Source organism: Chenopodium album, chromosome 26, assembly GCF_948465745.1.
Source record: "Chenopodium album chromosome 26, dcCheAlbu1.1, whole genome shotgun sequence".
Lineage (NCBI taxonomy): Eukaryota > Viridiplantae > Streptophyta > Magnoliopsida > Caryophyllales > Amaranthaceae > Chenopodium > Chenopodium album.
In genome coordinates, this window is record NC_137859.1 from 8,865,708 (window position 1) to 8,889,627 (window position 23,920).

The 23,920-nt window shown below is 32.3% G+C and overlaps 2 protein-coding genes across 2 annotated transcripts; one reads left to right on the forward strand and one right to left on the reverse strand.

The window, feature by feature from the left end:
* Positions 1–2,047: 2,047 nt before the first annotated feature.
* Positions 2,048–5,975, reverse strand: LOC145618393 (uncharacterized). Its single transcript, XM_081673167.1, has 7 exons — positions 5,638–5,975; positions 3,958–4,786; positions 3,208–3,367; positions 2,958–3,119; positions 2,759–2,866; positions 2,593–2,661; positions 2,048–2,468 (listed from the first exon to the last, which is right to left on the reverse strand). Exons 1-7 carry the CDS (start codon positions 5,777–5,779, stop codon positions 2,232–2,234), a joined length of 1,707 nt encoding a protein of 568 aa, XP_081529293.1. The 5' UTR covers positions 5,780–5,975; the 3' UTR covers positions 2,048–2,231.
* A 14,762-nt stretch (positions 5,976–20,737) lies between these two features.
* Positions 20,738–23,920, forward strand: LOC145617210 (transcription factor bHLH62-like). Its single transcript, XM_081671898.1, has 8 exons — positions 20,738–21,854; positions 21,956–22,135; positions 22,271–22,336; positions 22,423–22,491; positions 22,596–22,667; positions 22,791–22,994; positions 23,265–23,355; positions 23,497–23,920. The coding sequence occupies exons 1-8, from the start codon at positions 20,940–20,942 to the stop codon at positions 23,532–23,534; spliced, it is 1,635 nt and encodes a 544-aa protein (XP_081528024.1). The 5' UTR covers positions 20,738–20,939; the 3' UTR covers positions 23,535–23,920.

The following is a 23,920-nucleotide window of genomic DNA, read 5'->3' on the forward strand; positions in this document are numbered from 1 at the left end:
GTTGTTAGCACGAGCAGCAGGGGCAGCAGGTGTGTGCTTCGGTGCAGGGGCAGCAGCAGCAGACTTCGGCAGTGAGGCAGGGGCAGGGGCAGCAGCTCTGTCTCGCCCTTTTCCCTTCCCTTTGAGCTCGAACCACCATTCGGGGTAGCCTTGGAGGTCAAAGCATCCTTCCACATCATGTCCCGATTTTTTACAGTGAGTGCAATATAATTTTGATCGATCTTGACGATCAAAATTACCTTTCCCACGCATAGAAGGCACAGCAAAAACATGAGCCTCCTTCGATTTCTCGGCTTTTCCTTTTGCAATGCCACGGGATTCCTCCTCTTGGAGGAAAGCTTGATAAGCACGGTTCAAATCAGCAGGGGGTTGTTGAGAAAGCAAGTTCGTCCTCACCACCGCATATAAGTCATCATCAATACCAATCAGAAATTGGTGCAAAATTTCTTCATCTCGATCCTTAGCAAACTTGCCAGCCACATTACACGTGCAAAGTCCACACTCGCAGCCATGGAGGGGCTTGATTCGCGTGAGTTCATCGAATAACCCCATCAATTTCGTGTAATATGCTTCAACAGTCATACCCTTTTGTTGCTTGCAATCGGTGATGCTAGTCCGCAATTGTTGCAAACGAGGTCCATTCGAAACACAATAGCGTGCCTCTAAATAATCCCATAGGCGCTTCACCTCCTCAAAGTAAGGGATCGATGCCGCAACCTTAGTGTCCATAGACCGCAATAACCAGGAGACTAGCATCGAATTGACCGTCTCCCAATCAAGCAGCTTCTTCTTCTCTGTAGGTTTGGTGATGGTTCCATCAACAAACACAAATTTCCTCCTAGATCGAAGAGATAGTGTAATCGCCCTCGACCATGCCAAGTAGTTATCACCTGTGAAGATGACGTGTGTAATCAAATTACCCGGTTGATCACCGGAGCCAAGGTAAAACGGAGAAGCAGGATCAATCTTTCCGTCCTCCATTGTTGATGATTAAGCGTTGAAAAAAAAAAAAATCAGTGTTTTAGGGTTTAGAGTTTTAGGCCTGATACCATGTCAAGAATGTGAATCCTTAGTCAGTGTATTACGTATAAGGGTATATTTATACAACCTAGGATCGGGCTAAAACATAAGCCCAATATAAGCTAAATACATAAGCCTAGCTCAACAAACCTCAATTCAAGGTCTCCATAAGAAAACGATTAACAATGAACTAAATGTCTAAATCTCATGTGAGACTAGTGCACAATATTTACCTACTTTGTATAAAATTATCCCATTTAACATAAGATATTATTTTTGTTGTGAAAAACAAAACATTATAAGTTAGAGTTTTTAAAAAGGCCTATGATATACATAAAAGGGCAAGTTAGACACAGTCACTTGTTATTTGTAAATTTGTTTTGTGATGAATTATATTTTTTTTTTTTTTTTGAAAGAAATGATGAATTATATTCTTATGTCTTTGCATAATAATTTTTATTTTTGTTGATAAAATTATTTTTCTAAGACAACAGCAAATCCTAGTATAGTTAAACCTAGACTAAATAAATTCTAGTAGTTCTCTTTCAAAACCTTTTGAGGCAGACTTGATTTGGTAGCATCATCGACATCCTAATTAGTATTTTCTGCACTAATATAAGCACAATTTGAGGATTTGTATATACTTATTTCTTTCCTAGTAAGTTCATTATTCACATAGCAGGCTTTAATTATCTAAAAGCTGTAACATTGAATAACAATCACTAATCTGTATTGCATGATGACAGACTTGTTTGTATAAAATAAGTTCACAAGGCCATGCAGCAAAAATTTAAAATAAAGCATGCTTCTTTCCATTTTTGTTTATATATTTATTATATACATATTTTTTTTGTTTAGAAATGTTATTTATAGATTCTAATGCAAACTAAGGAATAAAAATTTGCTGTTTAACTCCATTTTCCAAATGTCTCTTCATTTTAATTTTATAAAAGGTAATATCATATGTGATCCTATAACATTGTTAAGACTAGCACAAGAAAAGCAAGTGCAGCAGAACCTGTGCTGCAAAGAACTTAGGAGCAGCATCAACTGAACCACAGATAACCAGTAGACTAGCAGAGGATAACCGTTAAAAACAATCACTTTGTATAAAGTATAATGGTTAAGCCAAGCCTAAGGATTCTAGATAACCAGCTAAAGAGGACTAATATTGCTGTCTTAATAGGTCTACTAACTAGGAAGAACGGAAATTAAGTCGATTTTTTCACAGGAGCAGAAAGAGAAACACCCAGGACAGGAAAATCTTTGTCAGTTGGAATGCGTGGGCGCCTAGAAGCAGGAGCACGTGCAGGTGCGCGTCCAGCAGCATCACTGTTAGTGCGGTCACTGAAGCCACCTTGCTCACCACGCCCACCACGCCCTTGCCCCCTTCCACCAGAACTCCGACGATGGAAAGTTGACTTGAAGATTTCATGTACCTCGACAGCCTGCTCACAAAAAACAACAACTATGAATCTAAAGATACTCAGAAAGGCAAGTTAAAAGATTCATTGACCAACTGCCATGAAAAATTAAAAGAAATGACAATCAATCTCATTAGCTTGTACATACCACAAATTTACGGCTCTTTTCCTTCTTCTCAAGACTTCCATCTTTCTGCAGCTTTTCCTCCTCAGATATCTGGAATAGAAATTTAAGAAACGTTCATTTAAAAGATCTAAATTAAGCCATACAAGTTATTAAGTTCTGAGCACGAACAATCAAAACTCCAACTCACCAGATTGACATCACTCTCAGTAACCTCTCCATTGTCTTCTGTTTTTGAAGTCTCTGATGCTTGATTCTTGGGACTATTTTTCATCTTTTGCTTGTCCTTAGCAGGTTTCTACACAACATTAAAATAACAAATACTCAAAATTGAACTCCATGTCTTCACATAGAGATACCGACAATCAAAATGAGAATTAAACTCTCACCCATATCTCATCAATAGCAAGAGGCTTTTTCTCAAGCAGTTGCATTCCCTCCAATTCCTTGTCAATAGTCACTTTCCTCAATTCTGTCTTCTGCAAATTCAGCGCCTGTTTCTTCTCTAAGAGCAGCTTTTCATATTCATCCAGAGTCATGAGTGCAGCTTCCTAAATGACAGTAATTGTGAAAGAGGAAGATTGATTAGTCTTTAAGCCATAGAAACATGCCATCTTACTGAGGTAACAAAACATATACCTTCATTTCCTCCTCTTTCTTTTTAAGCTCAAGTTCGGTTTTCTTTTTCTGCTCTTCTGTATCCTCCTTTGGGACTCGAGTATCTTCAGAGACCTCTTCAGTAATGTTATGTTCTTCAATTTCTGCAGCTTTTGAGGCTTCCCAAACCATTTCAGCATCACTGTTGAACCATTTAAACATATAAACAAACATGAACACAACTTCTTGACCCCTAATTAATAAAGAATTTGAACTGAAAAACAAGGAATAAAATCTCAGTTTCACCATATGCTAAATGAATAGATGAAATTAATAGTAGTCTTGTATACTAATTGGAAATACTCGAGCCATGAGAGGATGATAAAATGCTTGTGCTTGCATACACTGAGATGCGTGATAAAAAGATCAATCTGAAATAAGATCCTCAAGTAAATATAAAGATATGTGACTGCTTCACTGTCCCCCTACTCCTCAACAAGCATTTTATTTTCTTCTAATCTAAGAATATATTTTCTTCCGCATATTGAGATATCTCCCTCCAACAATAAGAGATTGCAGAGCAGCACACTAAACCAAAGTCATACAAATTCCTAGAATATGAAACTCGTATAATATACCAGCATACAATAATTATGATCATGAACCTCTACATTTGAAACATATGAATAGAAGCAAATAACTCAAAAAATAATGACATATGAACCCCAATGACAAGCAGCATGCAGAAAACACAATGACAAAAAATCTTCGTAAAAGTACTTAGTTACTTACCCTCCAGAATCATTGACATGTACAGCTCTGAAATCATGCCCATCATCATTCCTGTAATCTGGTCTACCTCTTTCCCTGTTTCCACCATAACCTCTCTTCTCACCACCATAATTCCGGTTTCCACTTCTGTGTTTCCTCTCTTCACCTCCAGCTCTATTGTCTTCACTTACATCAACTTCCATACTATGCTGTTCAGATTTGGCATTGTTATCTTGAACCTTATCATCGTGGCCTCTCCTCTCACCATCACAGCCCCGCCTTCCATTCCTGTATCTTCGTCCATCTGCATTATTACCCTGACCTTGATTCACATACCCTCTTCTCTCACCACCATATCTTTGGTTTCCATTTCTGTATTGCCTCTGCCCGTCTGCAGCACCATTATCCTGAACTTGGTCCCAGTAACCTCTCTTCTCGACATCATTCCCATTCTTGTAACCATGCTTATCTCCAAAAGCGCAGCCATTATAAGCATAATCCTTCCTACTCTTTGAAACCTCCTGCCACCCAGCATCATCATTTACAGTTTGAATATTACAGTCACCAGAACCAGAACCAGAAGCCTCATTCACATTACCCCACCCATTTTCGCCACCAGAAACCTCATTCACATTACCCCACCCATTTTCGCCACCAAAAGCCTCATTCACATTATCCCCCCACCCATTTTCGCCACCAAAGTCCTTACCATGGCCACTTCCATAAGAATCTCTACTATGATTCCATTCAAGTCCACCACCTCCCTTAATATCATCATCCCAACCATTTCCATTATCATGGCTTCCATCCCAATGACCTTTACCTTTCCTACTACCACTACCATTGCGGGCTAATATAAGTCAACAAACAGCAAGAAGCAAACACATAAAAACAGTGATCACCAAAGATCTACCAAATCCCATAGCAAGCAAAAACTTAAAAATCAAATAAAATCCAAAATCTTTAAACTCCATGAACAAGATACGTAATCTACTATTGGCAACACGACCAATAAAAATCAAGCAATTCAAGTCGGGTCGGTTTTGACATGTCTAATTGAGATCAATTATATATTGGCACAAGCAATTTGATATACTGTAGTTATCAAAGGAAAGATTAAATCAAGACAAAGCCATCTTTATATAATTTGGGTCAGGGGATTCAAGTTGGGTCAATTTTAACATGTCTAATCGGGGTAATTTATATACTGGCACTAGCAATTTGATACAGTTATCAAAGGAAAGATAAAATCAAGACAGAGCCCTATTTATACAATTTGGGTACAAACGTACAAGTCGGGTCAGTTTTGACGTGTCTAATTGAGTAATTGGTGTCAATTAAAACAATTCTTATCCAATAAATAGAATCACTAACAAGAACATCAAATATACTACTATAAAAGGTGAATATCAAGTATAATAATAAACAAATCTCTTTACAAAGCAAGTACTATTTATTAAACAGGCAAACATATAACTTTTTCCAAATAAACAAATAAATTAATTCTAAACATGATTAAAAAGCAAGCATTTTACAAAAAGATCCAAAATAAACAGGAAGAAATTTGTCAAACATTAAAGAAACATAACATTAAACCCACAACATTGAATAAATTAAACAAACAATAACACAGTGCGTAAAAAAACGTCGATTTTAGCCCTAAAACCCTTAAAAGATCATTGAAAATACACAAGAAATTACCAAAATCTGAAGTTTCATCCTCATTATGCGCATGAATTGTCGAGTCAACAGCTTTGTTGACAATGCGATTGAAAAGAGCTTCAACGTCATCATCTTCTACGTCGTCGTCGAGTAAAGCGAACGAGTTCACAGACTTCGCCATTGATGACAGAAAAAAGCTTAAAAAACAGAGGTTTTATTAACAAAAATAAAGGATTTTTTTTTTGTGGGTGTATTATTGAAACATTTGCAATGAAAATCAAAACCCTAATTTGAAATAGAGTTTTGAAGAAAACCCAGAATCCATAATTGGGTAATTTTCGGAAGAGAAAAACAGAGGAGATGGAGGTTTGTGGGGATTGCTTAAGAAGCAAGAGAGTATGAGAAATTGAGGAAATGAAGGTAGTGATATTTATAGTGGGGTTGATTATTTACTGTTGATCAAAATGAAAATGACCTAGGGTTATGGTGTTATGTTAAATCATGTACTCATAACTCATTTCTTTGAATTGGAAAAGAATGGACTTTATAAGAAATAAGTATAGCCCATTTCTCAATTAGGCCCCGTTCATTTCATCTTATTTTCGCTGAATTGAAATTATTTTTATTGAAACAAAATTATATTTGTTGAAATTAAATTATTTTTACTTAACTTAAATTAATATTACTTAAGTAAATTATTTTTGCTGAACTGAAATTATTTTTACTAATTTTCTATTATGATTCTTGTTTAAGAAAATTGAATTTTACTGGACTGAACTTAAGTTTACTGAACTGAAATTATTTTAAGTGAACTTATTTTTACTGAACTGAAATTATTTTTACTTAATACTGTATTATTTTTTTTAAGTGAAGTGAGCAGGATCTTAGTCCACAAACAAAATGTAAAATGCATGGAGTTACTAAACGACGTTCTTATTATGTCATTTTTTTTTTCTTAAGCTAATTGTCTTTGATTTTCAACTTTATTTGAGGGTAATAAATTAATATGCTATTGAATGAAGGATTTGGTAAATTATATGAGTAGTGAATATTACTTTTACTTTTTTTTTTTTTCTACTAAAAAACGATGGAATTGAACTAGACTAAGAGACATGTTCCGTGGTACTCACTATACAAAGGTGGAGGTAAGATAAATGTTTAAGCAATGCCTTTAGAGTTATAAAACGATAATGTAACAAATTAACAATATAAGTAAATTTGGTTATATATAGTAATGTAGGGTGAATGCCTAATTTCCTAAGAGGCAATCTATATTCTTAACTTTTGCATTTTACTATAATTCTTGTGTATACTTTAGCATATTAGATATTCTTCTAACTCACTCTTTATCAACCACACCAACGCAAAAAGTAAAATTAACTACTCAAATCTAGTATTCAAGATTGAATCTTCTCGTTTTACTTAAATACAATCTTAATCAAACTAGTCGGTGTTAAATAACCATGACACATATAATGGTAACTCTTAAGATCTAAGCTTCCTATAAATAAAATCAAGTTGATGCTCTTATTCTTATGTAACTCTTACCTAATCAAATTATATACTTCGGGTCTGTTCACATTTACTGAATTGAGCTGAACTGAACTGAACTTAACTGATTGGAGCTGAACTGAACTGAACTTAACTGATTGGAGCTGAACTGAACTGATCTGAGCTGAAATGAATATTTTATGAGAGAGGGAAATTAGGAGCTGAACTGAGCTGAACTGAACTAAACTGATTGGAACTGAACTGAACTGATTAGAATAAAGCTGAACTGAATTGAATTGAACTGAAATTAAGTAAATGTGAACAGACCCTTCGTATGTAGTAATTTATGTACAAATAAATACTCTGTTTATAAGAACGACATAATGTGAATTTACGCCTATACTCCGTACTAGTTAAGTTAATTAAAAGTGTTTATTTAAGGTTTCACTGTATTCAATCATCAATGGCCAAACAACTGGACAATTGCTCACAGAAAAGACCAGAATTTGTGTTAAAAAAAAAACAGTCGAACTCGCTCGTCTGTGGGCTGTAACACTCCACGTCAACCCAGTATCCAACACATCAATGAATTTTTAGCCCAATAGCCCTTCGACCCGTTTAATCAAACATGTCATAAAGTAACGTATAGTGTCGTGTTATGTTGACCCGTTTAATCAAATATGTCATAAATCCTTGACACTAACCCAATTTTATGTTGATTTATGTCGTGTCATGTCAAACTTTTTTTTTTCAAATCTTAATATATAGGGCCAATAGGGGTATATTTTTATGAAAAATTTATTAGTACAAAATGGTAAAGTTATCCTACAAAATGATAGTAAAATTATGCATAATAGACTTGGCAAACAGGTCGTTCAAGTAGGGTCAATTTCGGGTCAGCAAATATTCAGGTAGGGTTCGGGTCAATTCGGGTTTCGAGTCAGCACTTCGGGTTAAGTTCGGATCGAGTCAAATTCAGGTTGTGTTAGTTCATACCAGTTTAATTTTTAGGACCAATTTTCGAGTCGGGTTTTTGGGTTGAGTCAATTTCGGGTCGGATCAATTTGGGTCAGGTCAGTTCGGGGCGAATCAAGTTTGGGTCAGGTCACCAAAATAAATTCACTTAAAAAATAGTTCGAAAAATAAAGTAAAAATAAAACTATGAGTATCTATTAATTAGGAAAGAAAGAAGCCCTAAAATAAGTAATTCACCATTTCATCCTATTCACTTCAGGAATCGGGTCACTTTTGGGTCAGGTTACTTTGGCTTAGGTCACTTTGGGTCAATCATAAAGGTTAAAATCGGGTCGGGTCACTTTGGGTTTCGAGTCGGGTCATTTGGATCTGGTCGTTTCGGGCATCGGATCACGTTCGAGTCAACTTCATTACAGGTCGGGTTAGTTCGGGTTCAAGTCATAATTTTAGTTCACAGGTCGGGTCAGAATTTCCAGGTTTAATTTTGAGACACACAAAAAAGAATACAAGCACATATCATAAATGTTATTAAGGGTCTGTTCCCATTTACATAACTGAACTGATTGGAGCTGAACTGAACTGAACTGAGCTGAGCTGAGCTGATTGGAGTTGAACTGAACTGAACTGAACTAAATAGAGCTGAAATGAATATTTAATGAGAGAAGGAAATTAGAGGCTGAGCTGAACTGAATTGAACTGACTGGAGTTAAGCTGAACTGAACTAAACTGAACTGAAATTAAGCTGAAGTGAACAGGCCCTAAATAATAATGAGATGAAGGGAGTATGATTTTAAATCCAACTTAAAGAATTACAGCTGATCATCTTTAGCCCACAAGACACAACCTAAAGAGTTTGTTATTCTTTTTAAAATTCTGGGCCAAAGCCCAATCAGACTAATCCCCTACACTTGAGCTCAAAATGGGTCATTTTAGCCGACCAATAATTTACTAACGCCATATATTTAAGAGTAGAGATTCTTTTTTCCTCAAAAAAAGAGTAGAGATTCTTTCAAAAAAAAAAAAAAAAAAAGAGTAGAGATTAGAGACCAATAGTTGATTAGTTTCATTTTGTTAATCATTAGTTATATTAATACTAACTAATATTTGTGATATTATAAGATGGTGCTTTCATTAGTGGTTAGTAGATTGTGGTAATATTTGTCAAAAGTTATTGCCCTTATTGGATCCAACAATTTTGTGTCTTTTTTTTTTTTTTTTTTTTTTTTTTTTTTTTTTTTTTTTTTGACAAGAGCACAATTTTGTGTCTAGAGGCTGCATTTTGGATATATTTCCAAAAATATTCACTATCTTAATATATCAATTTTTTTTTTTTTTTTTTTTTTTTTTTTTTTTTTTTTTTTTGGGGCAACTATCTTAATATATCATACATGATATACATGTCATACATTTGCTTTTGCTATAGTCAAGATGTCAATATCTTAATTTAATTAATAGCACCTCTACAAACTAAGGAATAACAATTAAAATTCAACCAATATCCACTAATTATCAAAATTGTTGACCATAGCTCAAACAATTTGAATAGATAAATAAATAAGAACTCTTATAGAGGCTCCTTTTTTTTTTTTTCTTTTTTTTTTTTTTTAAAAAAAATAAATAATATCGGTTTTACATTATTGTCATTTTCAAATCATAAAAGTTGTATGTTATAGCTTATATAGTGAACTTAAACATATATGAACCGGACTTGTTGATTTTTGTGCTAAATAAAAATTTAAAACTTTGTAACAATAAAATTAAGGGCCTGTTCATATTTACTGAATTGAGCTGAACTGAACTGAACTGAACTGAACTGAACTGATTGGAACTGAACTGAACTGAACTGAACTGAATTGAGCTGAAATGAATATTTTATGTGAGAGAGAAATTAAGAGCTGAACTGAACTGAACTGAACTGAACTGATTGGAACTGAACTGAACTGAACTGATTGGAACTGAACTGAACTGAAATTAAGTAAATGTGAACAGGCCCTGAGTTTGTTGAAAAACGGTCAATGCAAGTTGAGGCCTGTTTTTGCTTATACTCATTTTATTTGAACTTAGCCTTTTATGTTTTATCTTGGACTTATCATACCTCCTATAATATGAACTTATAGTATCTGAAGTATTTTTTTTAACTTACTTTTAATATACTAAATGTTACACATGAATGTTTTTGTACTTGTTATTTTCAGTAATAAATTCAAATAAGTTAAATGAAACAGTTAGTATTCCTATATACCCCATTTTATCACTTGCGCCGCTACTTAAGTGTATGAAATATTAAATAAAAAAGAACCGACCAATATTATTTAATCTCCCTAGATCTTAAAAGAAAACATAAGATATGAACAAAGTAGTACAAGTGTTAACCAAGAAAGAGGACAAAGAACACTAATTTAATTAACCTCAAAAAGGAAGATGTAAAAAGCCAAAGACAAAGAAAAGCAGTTCACCAGCATCACCACTGACTATTGTACTAATAATTCCTTAAACCATTCTCTAAATGAATGATTAATTTAATTAATTTCAGAGATAAGACAATAACAACTTGTCAGTTAATTATGTAATTATGCTGTATTATACTAATAATTAACAAGGTTGTAGAGTAGTTATGTTGTACGTGTAGTGTTAAATTGTAGACAAAAGTTACAGAACTATTTGGAACAAACATTAGTGTATTCTTCACAATATAAGCATATAGTATAAAAGACATCTAAGAAACAATTATTAATTTTAATTTTGACAAAAGAAATATTATATTCGGAGTACAATAATTAGAACGAAAGTACGTACCATCCCCTACCATAATTAAGAAATTAAGATATAATTAGAAAAATAATTAGCAAATGGGGATGGATTAATTATATAGGTTGAGTAACACCTCTTATGTTGGAAAAATGTCCTAAAAATCCCACCAAGTTCTATAAAATAAATTTAGTTTAATGTTTTAACATGATGAAACATACATTAGCCTTTGTCACACGGGCACCCAATCAAAAGGCTATTGGTTAAGGTTGAATTATTTGTTTATTTTTTTGATAAGTATGTAGTATATATTCCTATTTTTCAAATGGAAAAGAGCATAATCCTCATCATAATGACTAAACTAACGAGAGCCATCAAATACACATTTATTGTAGGACATACAATACTCTTTCAAATGTTTTTGAATGGTATTAGAATATTTCATCATCGGTTTGTCCCCTATAAACGACCCATCACCGTTTCATGATATTTGATAGTGATTATAATTTTTGTTTGGGCCTAAATCTGAGGCCTATTTTATTTATACTTTTGAAGTATTATGTAAGGTTATAATCTTCATTCCTAAGTTTTAATTTAATTTGCTTTTTTAATCGGTATTTCTCGACAGGTAATTAGATTTCCTCTTGCTTATATGGACGCAGGTAACATATTGTTAGTAAATCATTTAAATACTTTGTGTAGGTGTTCTTTGTTATAATTGTTTAAGATTCCTACATATGCCACAACAAATTAGAAGTCATGTTGTACTATAACAATAAACGAATACGAAACTTTTTCAAGTAAACACTACTTCAAATTCAATTAAGAAGTCATATGTCGTATCCTTAATACACATGAAGTTGTTTTAAATAAAGTTGTGGAAAATCAATAGGGTGATCACTCGTTCTCTACAATAAGAATAATTTCAGTTAAAAAAGAACGTTATTTATACCTCTACAAGAATACAAACATTCGCTCTCTTCCATATGAATTAAATAAACCGAATATTTCAAACTTGCTTACCATTTGTGACAAAAATGATGAAATTTCAATCCTAAATTAATCGACCACTTGAACATAGGTAGTAGTATGTAGTATGCATGTATTCAACGTTTCAAATCCTAGAATATCTTTCATGTCATATTAACATTATTATGATGGACTTCCCCATCAACTTGAAATAGTTACAAGACCATCAGCCAAAAGTACCAAAGATACTATGTATCAATTTAAGAGTGGTGCCCCATTATTCATGCAATTGAGGAATCATCCCAATATTTATTAGTAGTAGGACTACGTACGTACCACTAAAGACACAATCACACAAATATAGATAAGGTGTATGTTTCAACCTTTTCAAAATAGTTTCATTAAATCTAAAAATTAAAGGACCACCCACTTATTAAAAATTCATTTAACTAGTGTTTATTCATAATATACACAAGTATATTTTATTTATTCATCGTTTGTTTAAAAATATCATATGTATATACAGCCAAAATTTGTTTCTATTTCATTCTTATTATATATAATAATTTTGTATCATATATTATATGATATGTGATCTATCTCCATAACATCTTGCTAAATTTTGGTCTGGGAGAAAGCATTTCTATCACTTTCAGCTTTTATTTATTTCCTTAAAAAGTGAGAAAGGGCTAGGTGTGGTGAACTTGTAACTAACTCGATCAAATAAAAAATCAAACAAAATGCTAAATTCATTTAATAAACAATTAAACATTGAAAAATGTTGGACACTTATATATAAAACGATGAAATTGAACAAGTCTAGTACAATTGACTCACCAAATCTTTTAGTGTACTAAAACTTTCTTAATATATCGACTTGCAAACGCTAGCAAACAAAAGTGTCAAATTTGCATGGTTACTTAAATTAGGTAGTTGTAGGTTTCGATTTTTTTTAACAATAATTATATGATATCTTGGAATATTTCTACCCTCTTTTTATTATGAGCTTATTCTATTTGTATTAGAGGAATCATCTTGAGACGGTAGGTTGATTTTGAGCAAAAAAAAATTATTTAAACAGGTGAAAAAAAAAATAATACTAATATTTTTTGCTTATTAATTATGAGAAAAAAAAAAGCAAAAAATTAAAAGCAAATTAGAATAGAGCACCCTTGGGTGCACCTACCTTAATATGCATACACCCGAGTGTATATAAAAGGTGTTAGATTTGGAATATACTTTATATGAAAGATGATAGCTTTGATTTTCACATCCCCCAATAATTAGCTAGCTTACTGTTAAAGATATGAGATATTATTATTAAGAGAATGATATATTAAGGTTTATTTATGTTAAATATTTACCACTTTAGTTTAGCTCATTAGAGATATATTATATACTTCGTATAAGTTATAAACGATGGCGACTAGAACTTCAGAGATAGGTAGGAGATAGAAATAAAGAGAGAGGGATTGAGGGAAGGAATAAAAGAGACATGTTACAGCATAGTTCATGTTCAATTTGTTTAATTTTGACAAGAAATGTAAACTAGAAAAATGTTCAGAGAGAATGATCAACTTAACTTGTCATTTGCACAAATGATAACTTGATAAGATCAAAGAAACATTTTTTAATATAAAATATTACTACTAAAAAGCGAAATAAAATCAAATTTTGCCAATTTTTCATAGAAACCATCTAAATGAAGTATATGAAAAAAAATAAAATAAAAAAATTGCCATTTAATTTAAGCATTGGGAGATTGACCAAACACCATGGTAGAAAATTTGTGGAATACATACAAATGCTCCTTTCAGCCATTTTTAATATGACTTTAAAACTATCAATAAGACCTTAGATTTTGATGCAATGTATATCGATCATATGTTATTATTATTATTTTTTTTGAATAGCAAGATCATATGTTATTTTTAATTAGAAGTAGTCGATGCCAATTTCTTTATCTCTTATGATCAACATTATTACATTTAATTTTCAATCAAACAATTAAAACCTTTCATGATATATAATTATCAAACATTTAAATAAAAATCGAAATAGCCTGCCGAAAATTTTCAACCATTAATGTATGTAATAACCTAGGGCATCATCCAAGCTACACACTAATTTCCTACCCTAGCTATATTAACCCGTATATATATAATCACGATCCCTCACCGGACATTACTAGGCCACCTCTCAGGCCAACCCAGCCCCCCTATAGCCCATCCTGCAGGCCGGCCATTTCTGCTACATCTAATATTCAAACATACAAGCATGCATGCACAGCTGACCTAAGCCAAGGAATTGTATAAAAGTAATCACTGATTATTTATTTATTAAGGAAGAAAACTTGGGTTTTCATAAACATAGTTGTAGTAATAATAACTTCCATAATAAAATATCAAGCAATAAGTAGCTTGGACACTTGGTTATGGTATGTGAACCCGACCGGAACCCGGTTGAACCGGTAAAGAGAAGGAATAAATTGGTACAATTTCTTAATAAAAAAAATCAGTGAAACAAAATATAAACTACGTATTAGCTTGCATCATACTATTTACAGATCTACTTGACTAATACATCGTGCAGAGCATAACAACACCATGAGATTAACTTATTTAGGCAACAGTAAAATTCATTTTTAAAAATGTGTATGACGGTTATATTACATACTACGTACATCACTAATAGTTTAATTAGGCCCCTAAATTGAGTAATAGTAATTCGCAAAAAATTGACTTTTTTATGATTTGAGATTAATAATATGAGTAATATGAGTGCATTCCTTTACCTTATCGAACTTATTTGATCTTATTAAACCTGATTGCAATTTAATTTATTGAATTTGATTGCAACTTCTTAGACCTAATTTCATGCAAAAGTAAACCTTATTTGAATTAACTATTGGAACTTATTGAAATTTATATGAATTTATTTATCAGATTTGAAATTTTATTTTGTAAAGTGAAGATAACACACCCTTTTGTGTACAAAGTACCCATTTAATATGGAAACAAGGCTTTAAAAAAACTTACTACTCTTGGATAGCGTTTTATTTTGGGGGAATGGGGGGTTTAACAAGTGTAATGATTTAATAATCATTCAACTAAGTGGGAATTAACTTGCTAAGATGGTAACGTGAAGAATAAATAATATGCTTTGACTTTGCATTAGAGGTACAATTCTATGTAAATGGCCACTTCCGAATTCCTATCGTGCTAAATTATACAGGAATAATTCTGATTTCTGAATACCCAATAACTTATATATTGTCGTTGGTTGAATGATAAAGAAATAATCCTTAATGATTTAGATACTAATGAACTCTTAATAGCGTAATGATTAATTTCAAACTATGCATTAATAAATCATAAAAAATATTGAATGCTATTTTCTTACATTAAAGTCGTTTATAATTTTTGATTATTAAATCTCGCTACATATACTTATATAAGTTGAGATTTCACTTAATTATTAAAATGTATAGGAATGGATAGTTGTAAACTGTTGGCACCCATGGTTTACGTTTTTGACGAGATAGCCTAAAATTAGTAGATAGTAACAATTGATTAGGTACGTAAGTGTGAAAATTAGTACTTATGATCGAAGAGGGACACCATAGAACAGCTAGCTACGGAGTAGTTTAGTTTCTAAAGCACTCATTTTTATAAGATTATTTAGTTTACCAACTTTTTCATCTTTTATGAACAAAAGCAAAATAAGCCAAAATTAGCTTTAAAACTTTTCATATTTTGGAAACTTTTGAATGTATTATTACTAGATGTGTACAATGGTCTAATGTAACATAGAGGACAATGCCTTCTTTGCATGATTTATGTCTGTTCGAATAAAAAATATAAAATTAAATTAAGTACAACTATCAATTTTCAAATCGTATTGTCATTGGTAGATGATGATGTAATAATCTTAATGATTTAAGTGAATAATTGTATACAATAAGCAAAAACCATTGCACGTGAAAATTTGCAAGATGCATAGACTATCTTTATTTTGTGAAAACAGAAATATCAGCAAACATTGGTATACATTATACAAGCCAAAAATATTCAACAAATTGCAAGATTCATAGATGATTATCTTTTACGAAGTATTTTGTCACAACAGATGTAACACCCCGACCCCAAATAAATTAGAGAGGCGGGGCCTATTGTCACGAAATGCGCATCGAGGGCCAACGACTGTCCCCACAAACCAACACAAGTCCTTCCGGCGAATTTCGTCAGTATTCTTAGCATATGAGCTTTCCTAAAAGAAAGATGCATCTTGTTGATATGAGTAGTATATCAAACTCCTTTAAAGCAATCATGAGGGGTATTACAACAGAAATATCATCAATTTTCACCTTTTCAACATAGGAAACACAAAATTGTTTATTGCTTAACAACCCTTATCAAAGGCATTAAATTAGCAATTGATTGCGACATTATATCAAAAAAATTATAATAAAATTGAAGATGATAACCTTCTAGTCATCAATTAATTTTCAAGGTTATAATTAATGGGTCCGTAGGAGATTGATCACTACCAATTAGTATGTATATATCCATTGTCTAGAATCTAGATACTTTGGGTTTGAACCCTCAACAAAGGTTCTTTCCTTACTACTAGGTCAATGCATATTATTTAATTTTAAGCTGAGTTAAATTGAAGTAAACTAATAAATTAAGATTAAGCCAAACTAAAGTAAATTAAAGTCATAAACTGAGCCGAACTAAAATGAAATATGAAGTATAATTTAACCGTTTCTCCATAGATATCTAGCCTGACTCCAATCAATTGGAAAGGAGTGTCCTCAAAGGTACCCTTGGCGGCTCGAACCTCAAAATAACATCCAAATAAAACTCTTTAATAGAGCTAGTGGCATTTTGGAGGTGCACAAGATCTCTAAATTCCAAGCAATATTGCCAATTATGTCACACCGACCAAAAATTATGGTCAGCGGATAAATTTAATGCAACAATGTAATCTGTCTAATAGTTATAGTTCATAGCCTACAAGATTATCATTATCATAATTTCTATATATGTTCAATCATTGACCAAAACCCTACGTTCTAATTTAATGCCCACTCTATTAAACAACTTTTTTTCATGGCTTTTATGTCTTATCTTGTGAGTTTTATTTCTGATTATATATCTTCTCTTGATCGAGTTGGTTTCTATGCTAGCTAATTATTGTCCTCTATACATTTTTATATGAATAATTGCATGATTAACATGTAATCAATCATCTAACAATCAATAGAGTAATAAAATGTAGTATTTAATAAGCATTTTCTATTTTCTTTATAAGCCTTCATTTTAATATGTTTCTAGGTCATATTATTTCTCAACCTTTTGTTTAAGGAATGTATATAGAGTTTTTTATTATATATTTTAATCCATACATGTGTAATGTATGCATATGTAGCTAGCTAATACTAAGTCTATAAAATTGTCGTGGCTAAGTGCCTAAGTTACTTATTATAGCAATATAGAAACTTTAACTAATAATTAAACTTTCCATCGGCCTTAATTGTCGTTATGGTTAAAAGATACTCATACCCAATACATAAGTGATAGACTATATAAATCAATCATGGGATTCAACCAAAGCTTAATAAATTCATGTTTTTTTTTAAAAAAAAAAACTTTTAGCATTAGACTTTTTATCAAAATAACAAAAAGATATCATAATTCTTTCAATTTTAAGAATTATAGTCTTACACACCAAAAAAAAAGTAATTAGCATTGTAGTCCGTATATATTATTAGCTCGTTACATACTGCGAACATCGTCTTAAGGCCTATGTATACTAAAGCACCATCTTTAATCAGAATCTAAAATAATACAAAGTATATGTGACTAATGCATGTGTATTAGCTACTACTTGTATATATTTTTTTTAAAAAAAAATAAAAAAGAAAAGTGAGTATTAGCTCTAGACGAATGGAATCTGATCTAAGATTAGTGAAATGACAATTTAAGTTTGTTTCAATTAGCCACCATCTTTTTATTTTATTAAGTAGTTAGTAGTTCATCAAATATAAAAATTATATATTGCGTAATAATACCGCAGGAATCAAATATGGAGTAATTCAAAGTGTAACTTACGACTTTATTATAATTTTTATATTAATTTTGTGTAAAGAACAACAAAAAAAACCAAAAAATAAAAGGTGTTACTGTATTATAGGTGAAGAATATTCCTACAGTTTTTCCACAGGGCACGAGAAATTCTACACGCCCAAATTCAAAGTCGAATAAAAAAGTACAAGTAGAATTACGTACCTAAGACAGTGAATAACCGTGTTATATATGGTTCGTTGAATAACAACTCATCATATTATTAACTTGGAATGATTTTCCAATGTCCAGCCTTTCATGCCCACTACACTATCTACGTACCTATAATATAGGGTTGGCCAACATGACATCTTTGAGGAAATTAAAGGAAGGGTGTCTTCGAGATAAATTTGTTACCAATTTTATAATGTGTAAGTACGTGTTAAGAGAGTTAGTCTTGGAGAGAAATTTGTAACCAAATATATGAGAGGGTTGTAAACTCGTAATCGATTATTGAGATTTTAAACTTTAGGTACGTGAGGGGTCTAAGAGAGGTAGTCTGGAGAGTTTTGTGAACCAATAAAGCATATCAAATGTTTTTTTTTTTTTTTTTTTTTTTTTTTTTTTTTTTTTTTTTTTGTAATGTACTAATGTATGTCAGTATTACTAAATAAGTAAGTAGTACGAAGTAATTCTAAATTTTAAGGAAAAAAATACATACATTGATTTTGATTCCAAAGAAGAATCATCTTTAAGAATTGTGCAAATCTTTCGTACACATTACCTAGCTTTGTACATCTAAATCTTGGCCTAGACAAATAATGTTGCCGTTAAATCGATCATCAAAACATGTATCGCTATGTAAGTTTATACGTGGGATTTCAGCAAACAATATATATTTGTGAAATGATTAACTGTCACATGTAACCGTGCATAAATTAAAAGTTCAGTTAGGTGCACGAAGTTAGAATGGGAAACAAGACTAGAGAATTAAATATCCAATTATCCAAACTACTTATGACAACACCATAGTCGTCCTTGCATCACAACTATGCCCTAACAAAGAGAAAATTGAATTAGAAATACTTCTAGATATATAGCTAGCTTATATTAGCAATAGTGGAGTGATTCACGCCCACCTAAACATCAAAATTAAGATAGCATTGTAAACAATAATTTAGCGACATTTGCGATGATAATTATTAAGATTTGATTTAAAGTTATATTACAAGTTAGAAGAGAAAAGAAGAGAAAGAGGTTGGTAGAAAATAAGAAGAATGAGACAACGGAGGTTGGAAAGTAGAGAAATCACTAGAGGTGATGCATGCCGTGATACTGTGGTCAAGTGATTCGGAGTTTATCTTGAAAGAAAAAGTTGGTTTTGAGATATAAACTTGTACACTTTTTCTCGTTTTTTCTTTTGTATTCTAGTCTTGATGTATGTTTTTATAAATTTAATTGTGGAATTTAAGTCCAAGCCATGTTTAATGCAAGCCAAATCAACCAATCATACATGTTTGTATCTATGTCATATATAATGTCCTCATAATCTAGTCAAATTTAGTTGATTTATTAACTGATTAATGCTTACGTTTGTAATATATGATGCTAGAGATAATTTGCTCAAGGTATGATGGGAACTAGTATAAATATCTTGTTCATGTGTGTAGTCATTCATATTGATATACTTTCAGGCACTTTTACTTGCGTTATGTAGGGAAAAAATTTGCGAGATCTAAGAGAAGAAATTAGTTTTGTTCTTGAGTAGTTTAGCCAAACTTTGGTAATGAGATAGATTGAAAGATCGACTTTTACTTATATTATATGCAGGGAAAAAACTTGTGAGAGCTAAGAGAAGAAATATCTTTTTGTTCTTGAGTGTAGCCAAATTTTGGTAATTGGTAATGACATAGATTGAGAGATTGATGAGAGGCAAGAGATGAGAGAGTGTGTGAAAGAGGGTTGAACAACTCTTTACGTTCATAAACAAGTTTGTATATTAGGTGACACTTTCTCTATAGATATTTGATTCCATATCATACATATACAATTAAAAATATGCAATGTGCTTAATACAAGATTTGAACACATATTTCTATGCTAAATTTCATCACATACTTTTATAGGTGGCTAGCCCATCGTATGACCAGTCATCATGGGAGTTAGTTCGTTAGTTTTATAGGGGTTATCCGGTCAGTGTTACAGGGATTATTTCGTCAATATTATAGGGGTTACTCGGTCAGTGTTAAAGGGGCTACTTGGTCCGCATAACAGTGGTTATTCTGTCAGTATTATAGGAGATACTTTGTTTTTTTTACAAGTGATCACATAGCCAACCGCACACAAGACGGACTGAAGTATATCTTTTTTACCATCCGATCACCCACTGATGAAAAAACCAAAAGCCAAGAAAGAAAGAAGAACCACGGAGTAATAATTAATCCCACAACAAACACAATATTGTAGAGTATAGACCATGTAGTGAGCAAGTAGGCATGCAAAGTAGAACCCAAAACTAAGAAAAAAAGGGCAATTTTTGCAACTTCACCTCTTCAAGTCCTTCATCCGTCTTTTGCGGAGACTAGAAAGAATTCTGATTATCCTTCATGAATTTGGAATGCTACTTATGCGGGAGTCAGTAACCTTATTACTACGGAGTATGTCTTATTAACCTGGTCAAACTTTCCCTTTCATCTACTTTCATCAACCCACCCCCTAAAATATCATTTTCCCTTTTTATTTTTTAAAAAATTATAAAATAAAAAAAAAACAAATATTAATTTTTTAAATATTTTAGGTCCCAACTAAACAGTCCTTTTTAATTTCCTATATAGCTCCAATCTTCCCACCCAAATACCCTCCCCTTTTTTTTTTCCTCCTTTCTCAATTCTTCATCATAACACTTCCCCTTTTTTCCCCTGTTTTTTTTTTATTTATAATTATTCAACCCATCAAAAAAAAAAATTTGTAACACTACAAACTCTAACTTACACTCATATGTAAAAATCTTAATAATCACTCAATACTAATCACAATTCACGGTTCGAGTTCGAGTTCAAGTTCGAGTTGGATTACATTTCACTCTCAATTATGGAGAAGGAATTCTTTCTAAACACCGGCATACCGCCTTCACTACACTTTGATCATCCATTCTCATCATCCACAATGCCAACATGGCAAGCTTTATCAACCGCAATGGAATTACAATCACCTGATTGTTTTCTATCTACACCACCTCCTACTTCAACAAATGACACCTTTGAGTCTGCCTTAAGCTCTATGGTGTCCTCCCCGGCCGCCTCGAACCCGGCCTTGTCTAATGACAATTTCATGATTAGGGAATTGATTGGTAAACTTGGAAATATTTGCAACTCCGGTGATGTATCCGGTGGCGGCCACCATGGCCTGCCACCGTACATTGGTGGAATTGGTGGTGGCAATCGTAGTGCGAGTAACTCGTGTTATAGTACACCACTTAGCTCACCACCTAAGATGGGTGTGTCATTACCTAACGTTGATCATTTAGTCAATGATAAATTTCCTGCCTTAGGAAATTCGGTTGGTTTGAGGTCAAGTTTACCGGCAATGCCCGGTGATCCGGGTTTTGCGGAGCGAGCAGCGAGGTTTTCTTCGTTTGGTAGTCGGAGTTTCAACGGAAGAACAAGCCAGTATGTTGTCAATCATAATCATAAAGGTCATAATCGTAGTAACGATAGTAATAACGAAAATACTTATCGATCCAATAGTAAGCTAACAAGGGTTTTGAGTAGTCCTTCATTGCTTAAGGAGGTTGAAAATCAAGGTGATGAAAAACACAAGAATGAGAGAATACAAGGTGAAATGTGTGGTAATGATCATGGTGAATTCTCTAATTCTAGAGAGAATTCATCGGTTTCCGGGCAAAACCCGGCACCCGAAAATGGATCAAATAAGAAGAGGAAAGCCCCTGCTCCTAAAGGAAAAACAAAGGAAACTCTGCCTCAATCACCCCTACATACTAACAAAGTAAGTTCATGATCCTAAAAAAAAAAAAAAAAAAAAAAAAAGAAAAGAAAAAATGAAATTTATGCTTAGAATCACGTTTTGATGATTGTGTAATGATTCAGGTGGCTCAAAATGGTGAGGATTCAACAGCAAAGAGAAGCAAATCGGAAGAAGGCGGTGTTTCGAAAACAGAGGAAAACAGAGGTGATGCAAACCAAAAGCCTCCAGAAGCACCAAAAGATTATATTCATGTTAGAGCAAGAAGGGGTCAGGCAACTGATAGTCATAGTCTTGCTGAAAGAGTAAGAATTATTATATTTTGATTCTAAATTTAGAAAGATTACATATTTTTCATAGGTTAAGAATTTAATTGTATCTTAGCATAATTAGTAATTTCCTATGATTGACTTTTCTTTTAATGTTGATGTTAATTTCAGGTTAGGAGAGAGAAAATTAGTGAAAGAATGAAACTTCTTCAAGATCTTGTACCTGGCTGTGATAAGGTGCAATTTTTTCCATTAAATTAGTGAAAAAATCAAACTTTTTTTATGGGAATTTTTTTTAATAGTCTTGAATTTGCTAATTACAGGTAACAGGAAAAGCACTAATGTTGGATGAAATTATCAACTATGTACAGTCATTACAAAGACAAGTTGAGGTAAAATTTAAGGCTTAATTAATTTTACACTAATTACACTTAAATTAGATTTTAATCAACATCATTTTCCTTAAACTAATTTTTTTATTTTTATTTTTGTGTAGTTTCTATCAATGAAATTATCATCTGTAAATCCAAGACTAGAGTTCAACATGGGAAACCTTTTCTCAAAAGATGTAAGTTCAACTTTAATTTTTCTACTATCTTTATAAGTTAATTCAAAAGTTAGCATATCTTTTTCTTCCACAAATTTACTTTATAATTGACTAATTTAAATTTCTTTTTGATGGTAATTCCAGGTGATCCAACCAAACAACCCCTTGACGCATCCAATGTACCCGTTAGATTCCTTGGCATCAAACCTTTATGGCCAACCTCATCAAAATCATCCTTTACAAGATAGCATAACCACCACGGCCCCATCTTCTATGGACCCTTCACATAATCAAAATCATCCTTTACATTTACATTCCCTTGATGCTTTCTCTAATGGTCTTCCTCAGGTAATTTGTCGCGCTTATTTTCCGTTCATTATATCAATTAATAAACACAATAGAACAATAATTAATAAGGTCTTGGCCTAGTGGATACGACTAAGGGTCTGAATAACTAGTTGCCTGATCAAGAAATTAAACTCTTTTTGTCTATAGTTATCCTATATGCTAGGCTAGGTTTAAATTTGGCAAAACTCATAATTAAGCTACGTCGAGTAGGATTAAAGAGTGATTATTTAGATTATGCGACTAATTAATGAAACAATTTTGATTACACAGCTACCATCATTATGTGAGGGGGATCTTCAAAGTATTGTACAGATGAGTTATGGACAAAAGGAGAATGGATTCCAACAACAACAACAACATGGTAATTAATAATCTTTGTTACTAATAATTTGTGATGATTAAAGTGTATCTATAACAATAATAATCTTTATATTAGTGCAAATTGATGTTTAATTTAACTTTATACTAATATTTTGCTAATCTTTAATTTTGTCTTGTGTAGGGTCAAATCCATCACCACTAATGAAAATTGAGTTCTAACCACCAATCATCAATCTTGAATATGATTGCCAGAAGAGAGGGAAGAAGGAGAGAGAGACAGAGAGGCAGCTTGATTGTATATACAAAAGAGAATTGAATTATTTCCAAGGCCATTGTCTAAATATCTAATCAAGAAAATTATTTTTACTTTTTTATCTTTTATTATTATTACCCTATTATTCAACATAGGTTCATCTCACCCTCTCATGTTTTTAATTTTTGTATTGTCATTAATTATTTTTTAGGTGTAGTTATATGCTTATAGTATGTATCCCTTGTAATATTCTATGATCATTTTGGTGCAAAAGTCATGGATTTGCACCTCTCAATGTAACATATTAAGTTGAAGAAAGGAAAGGAAAGGAAAAAAAAAATTAGTTTCCATG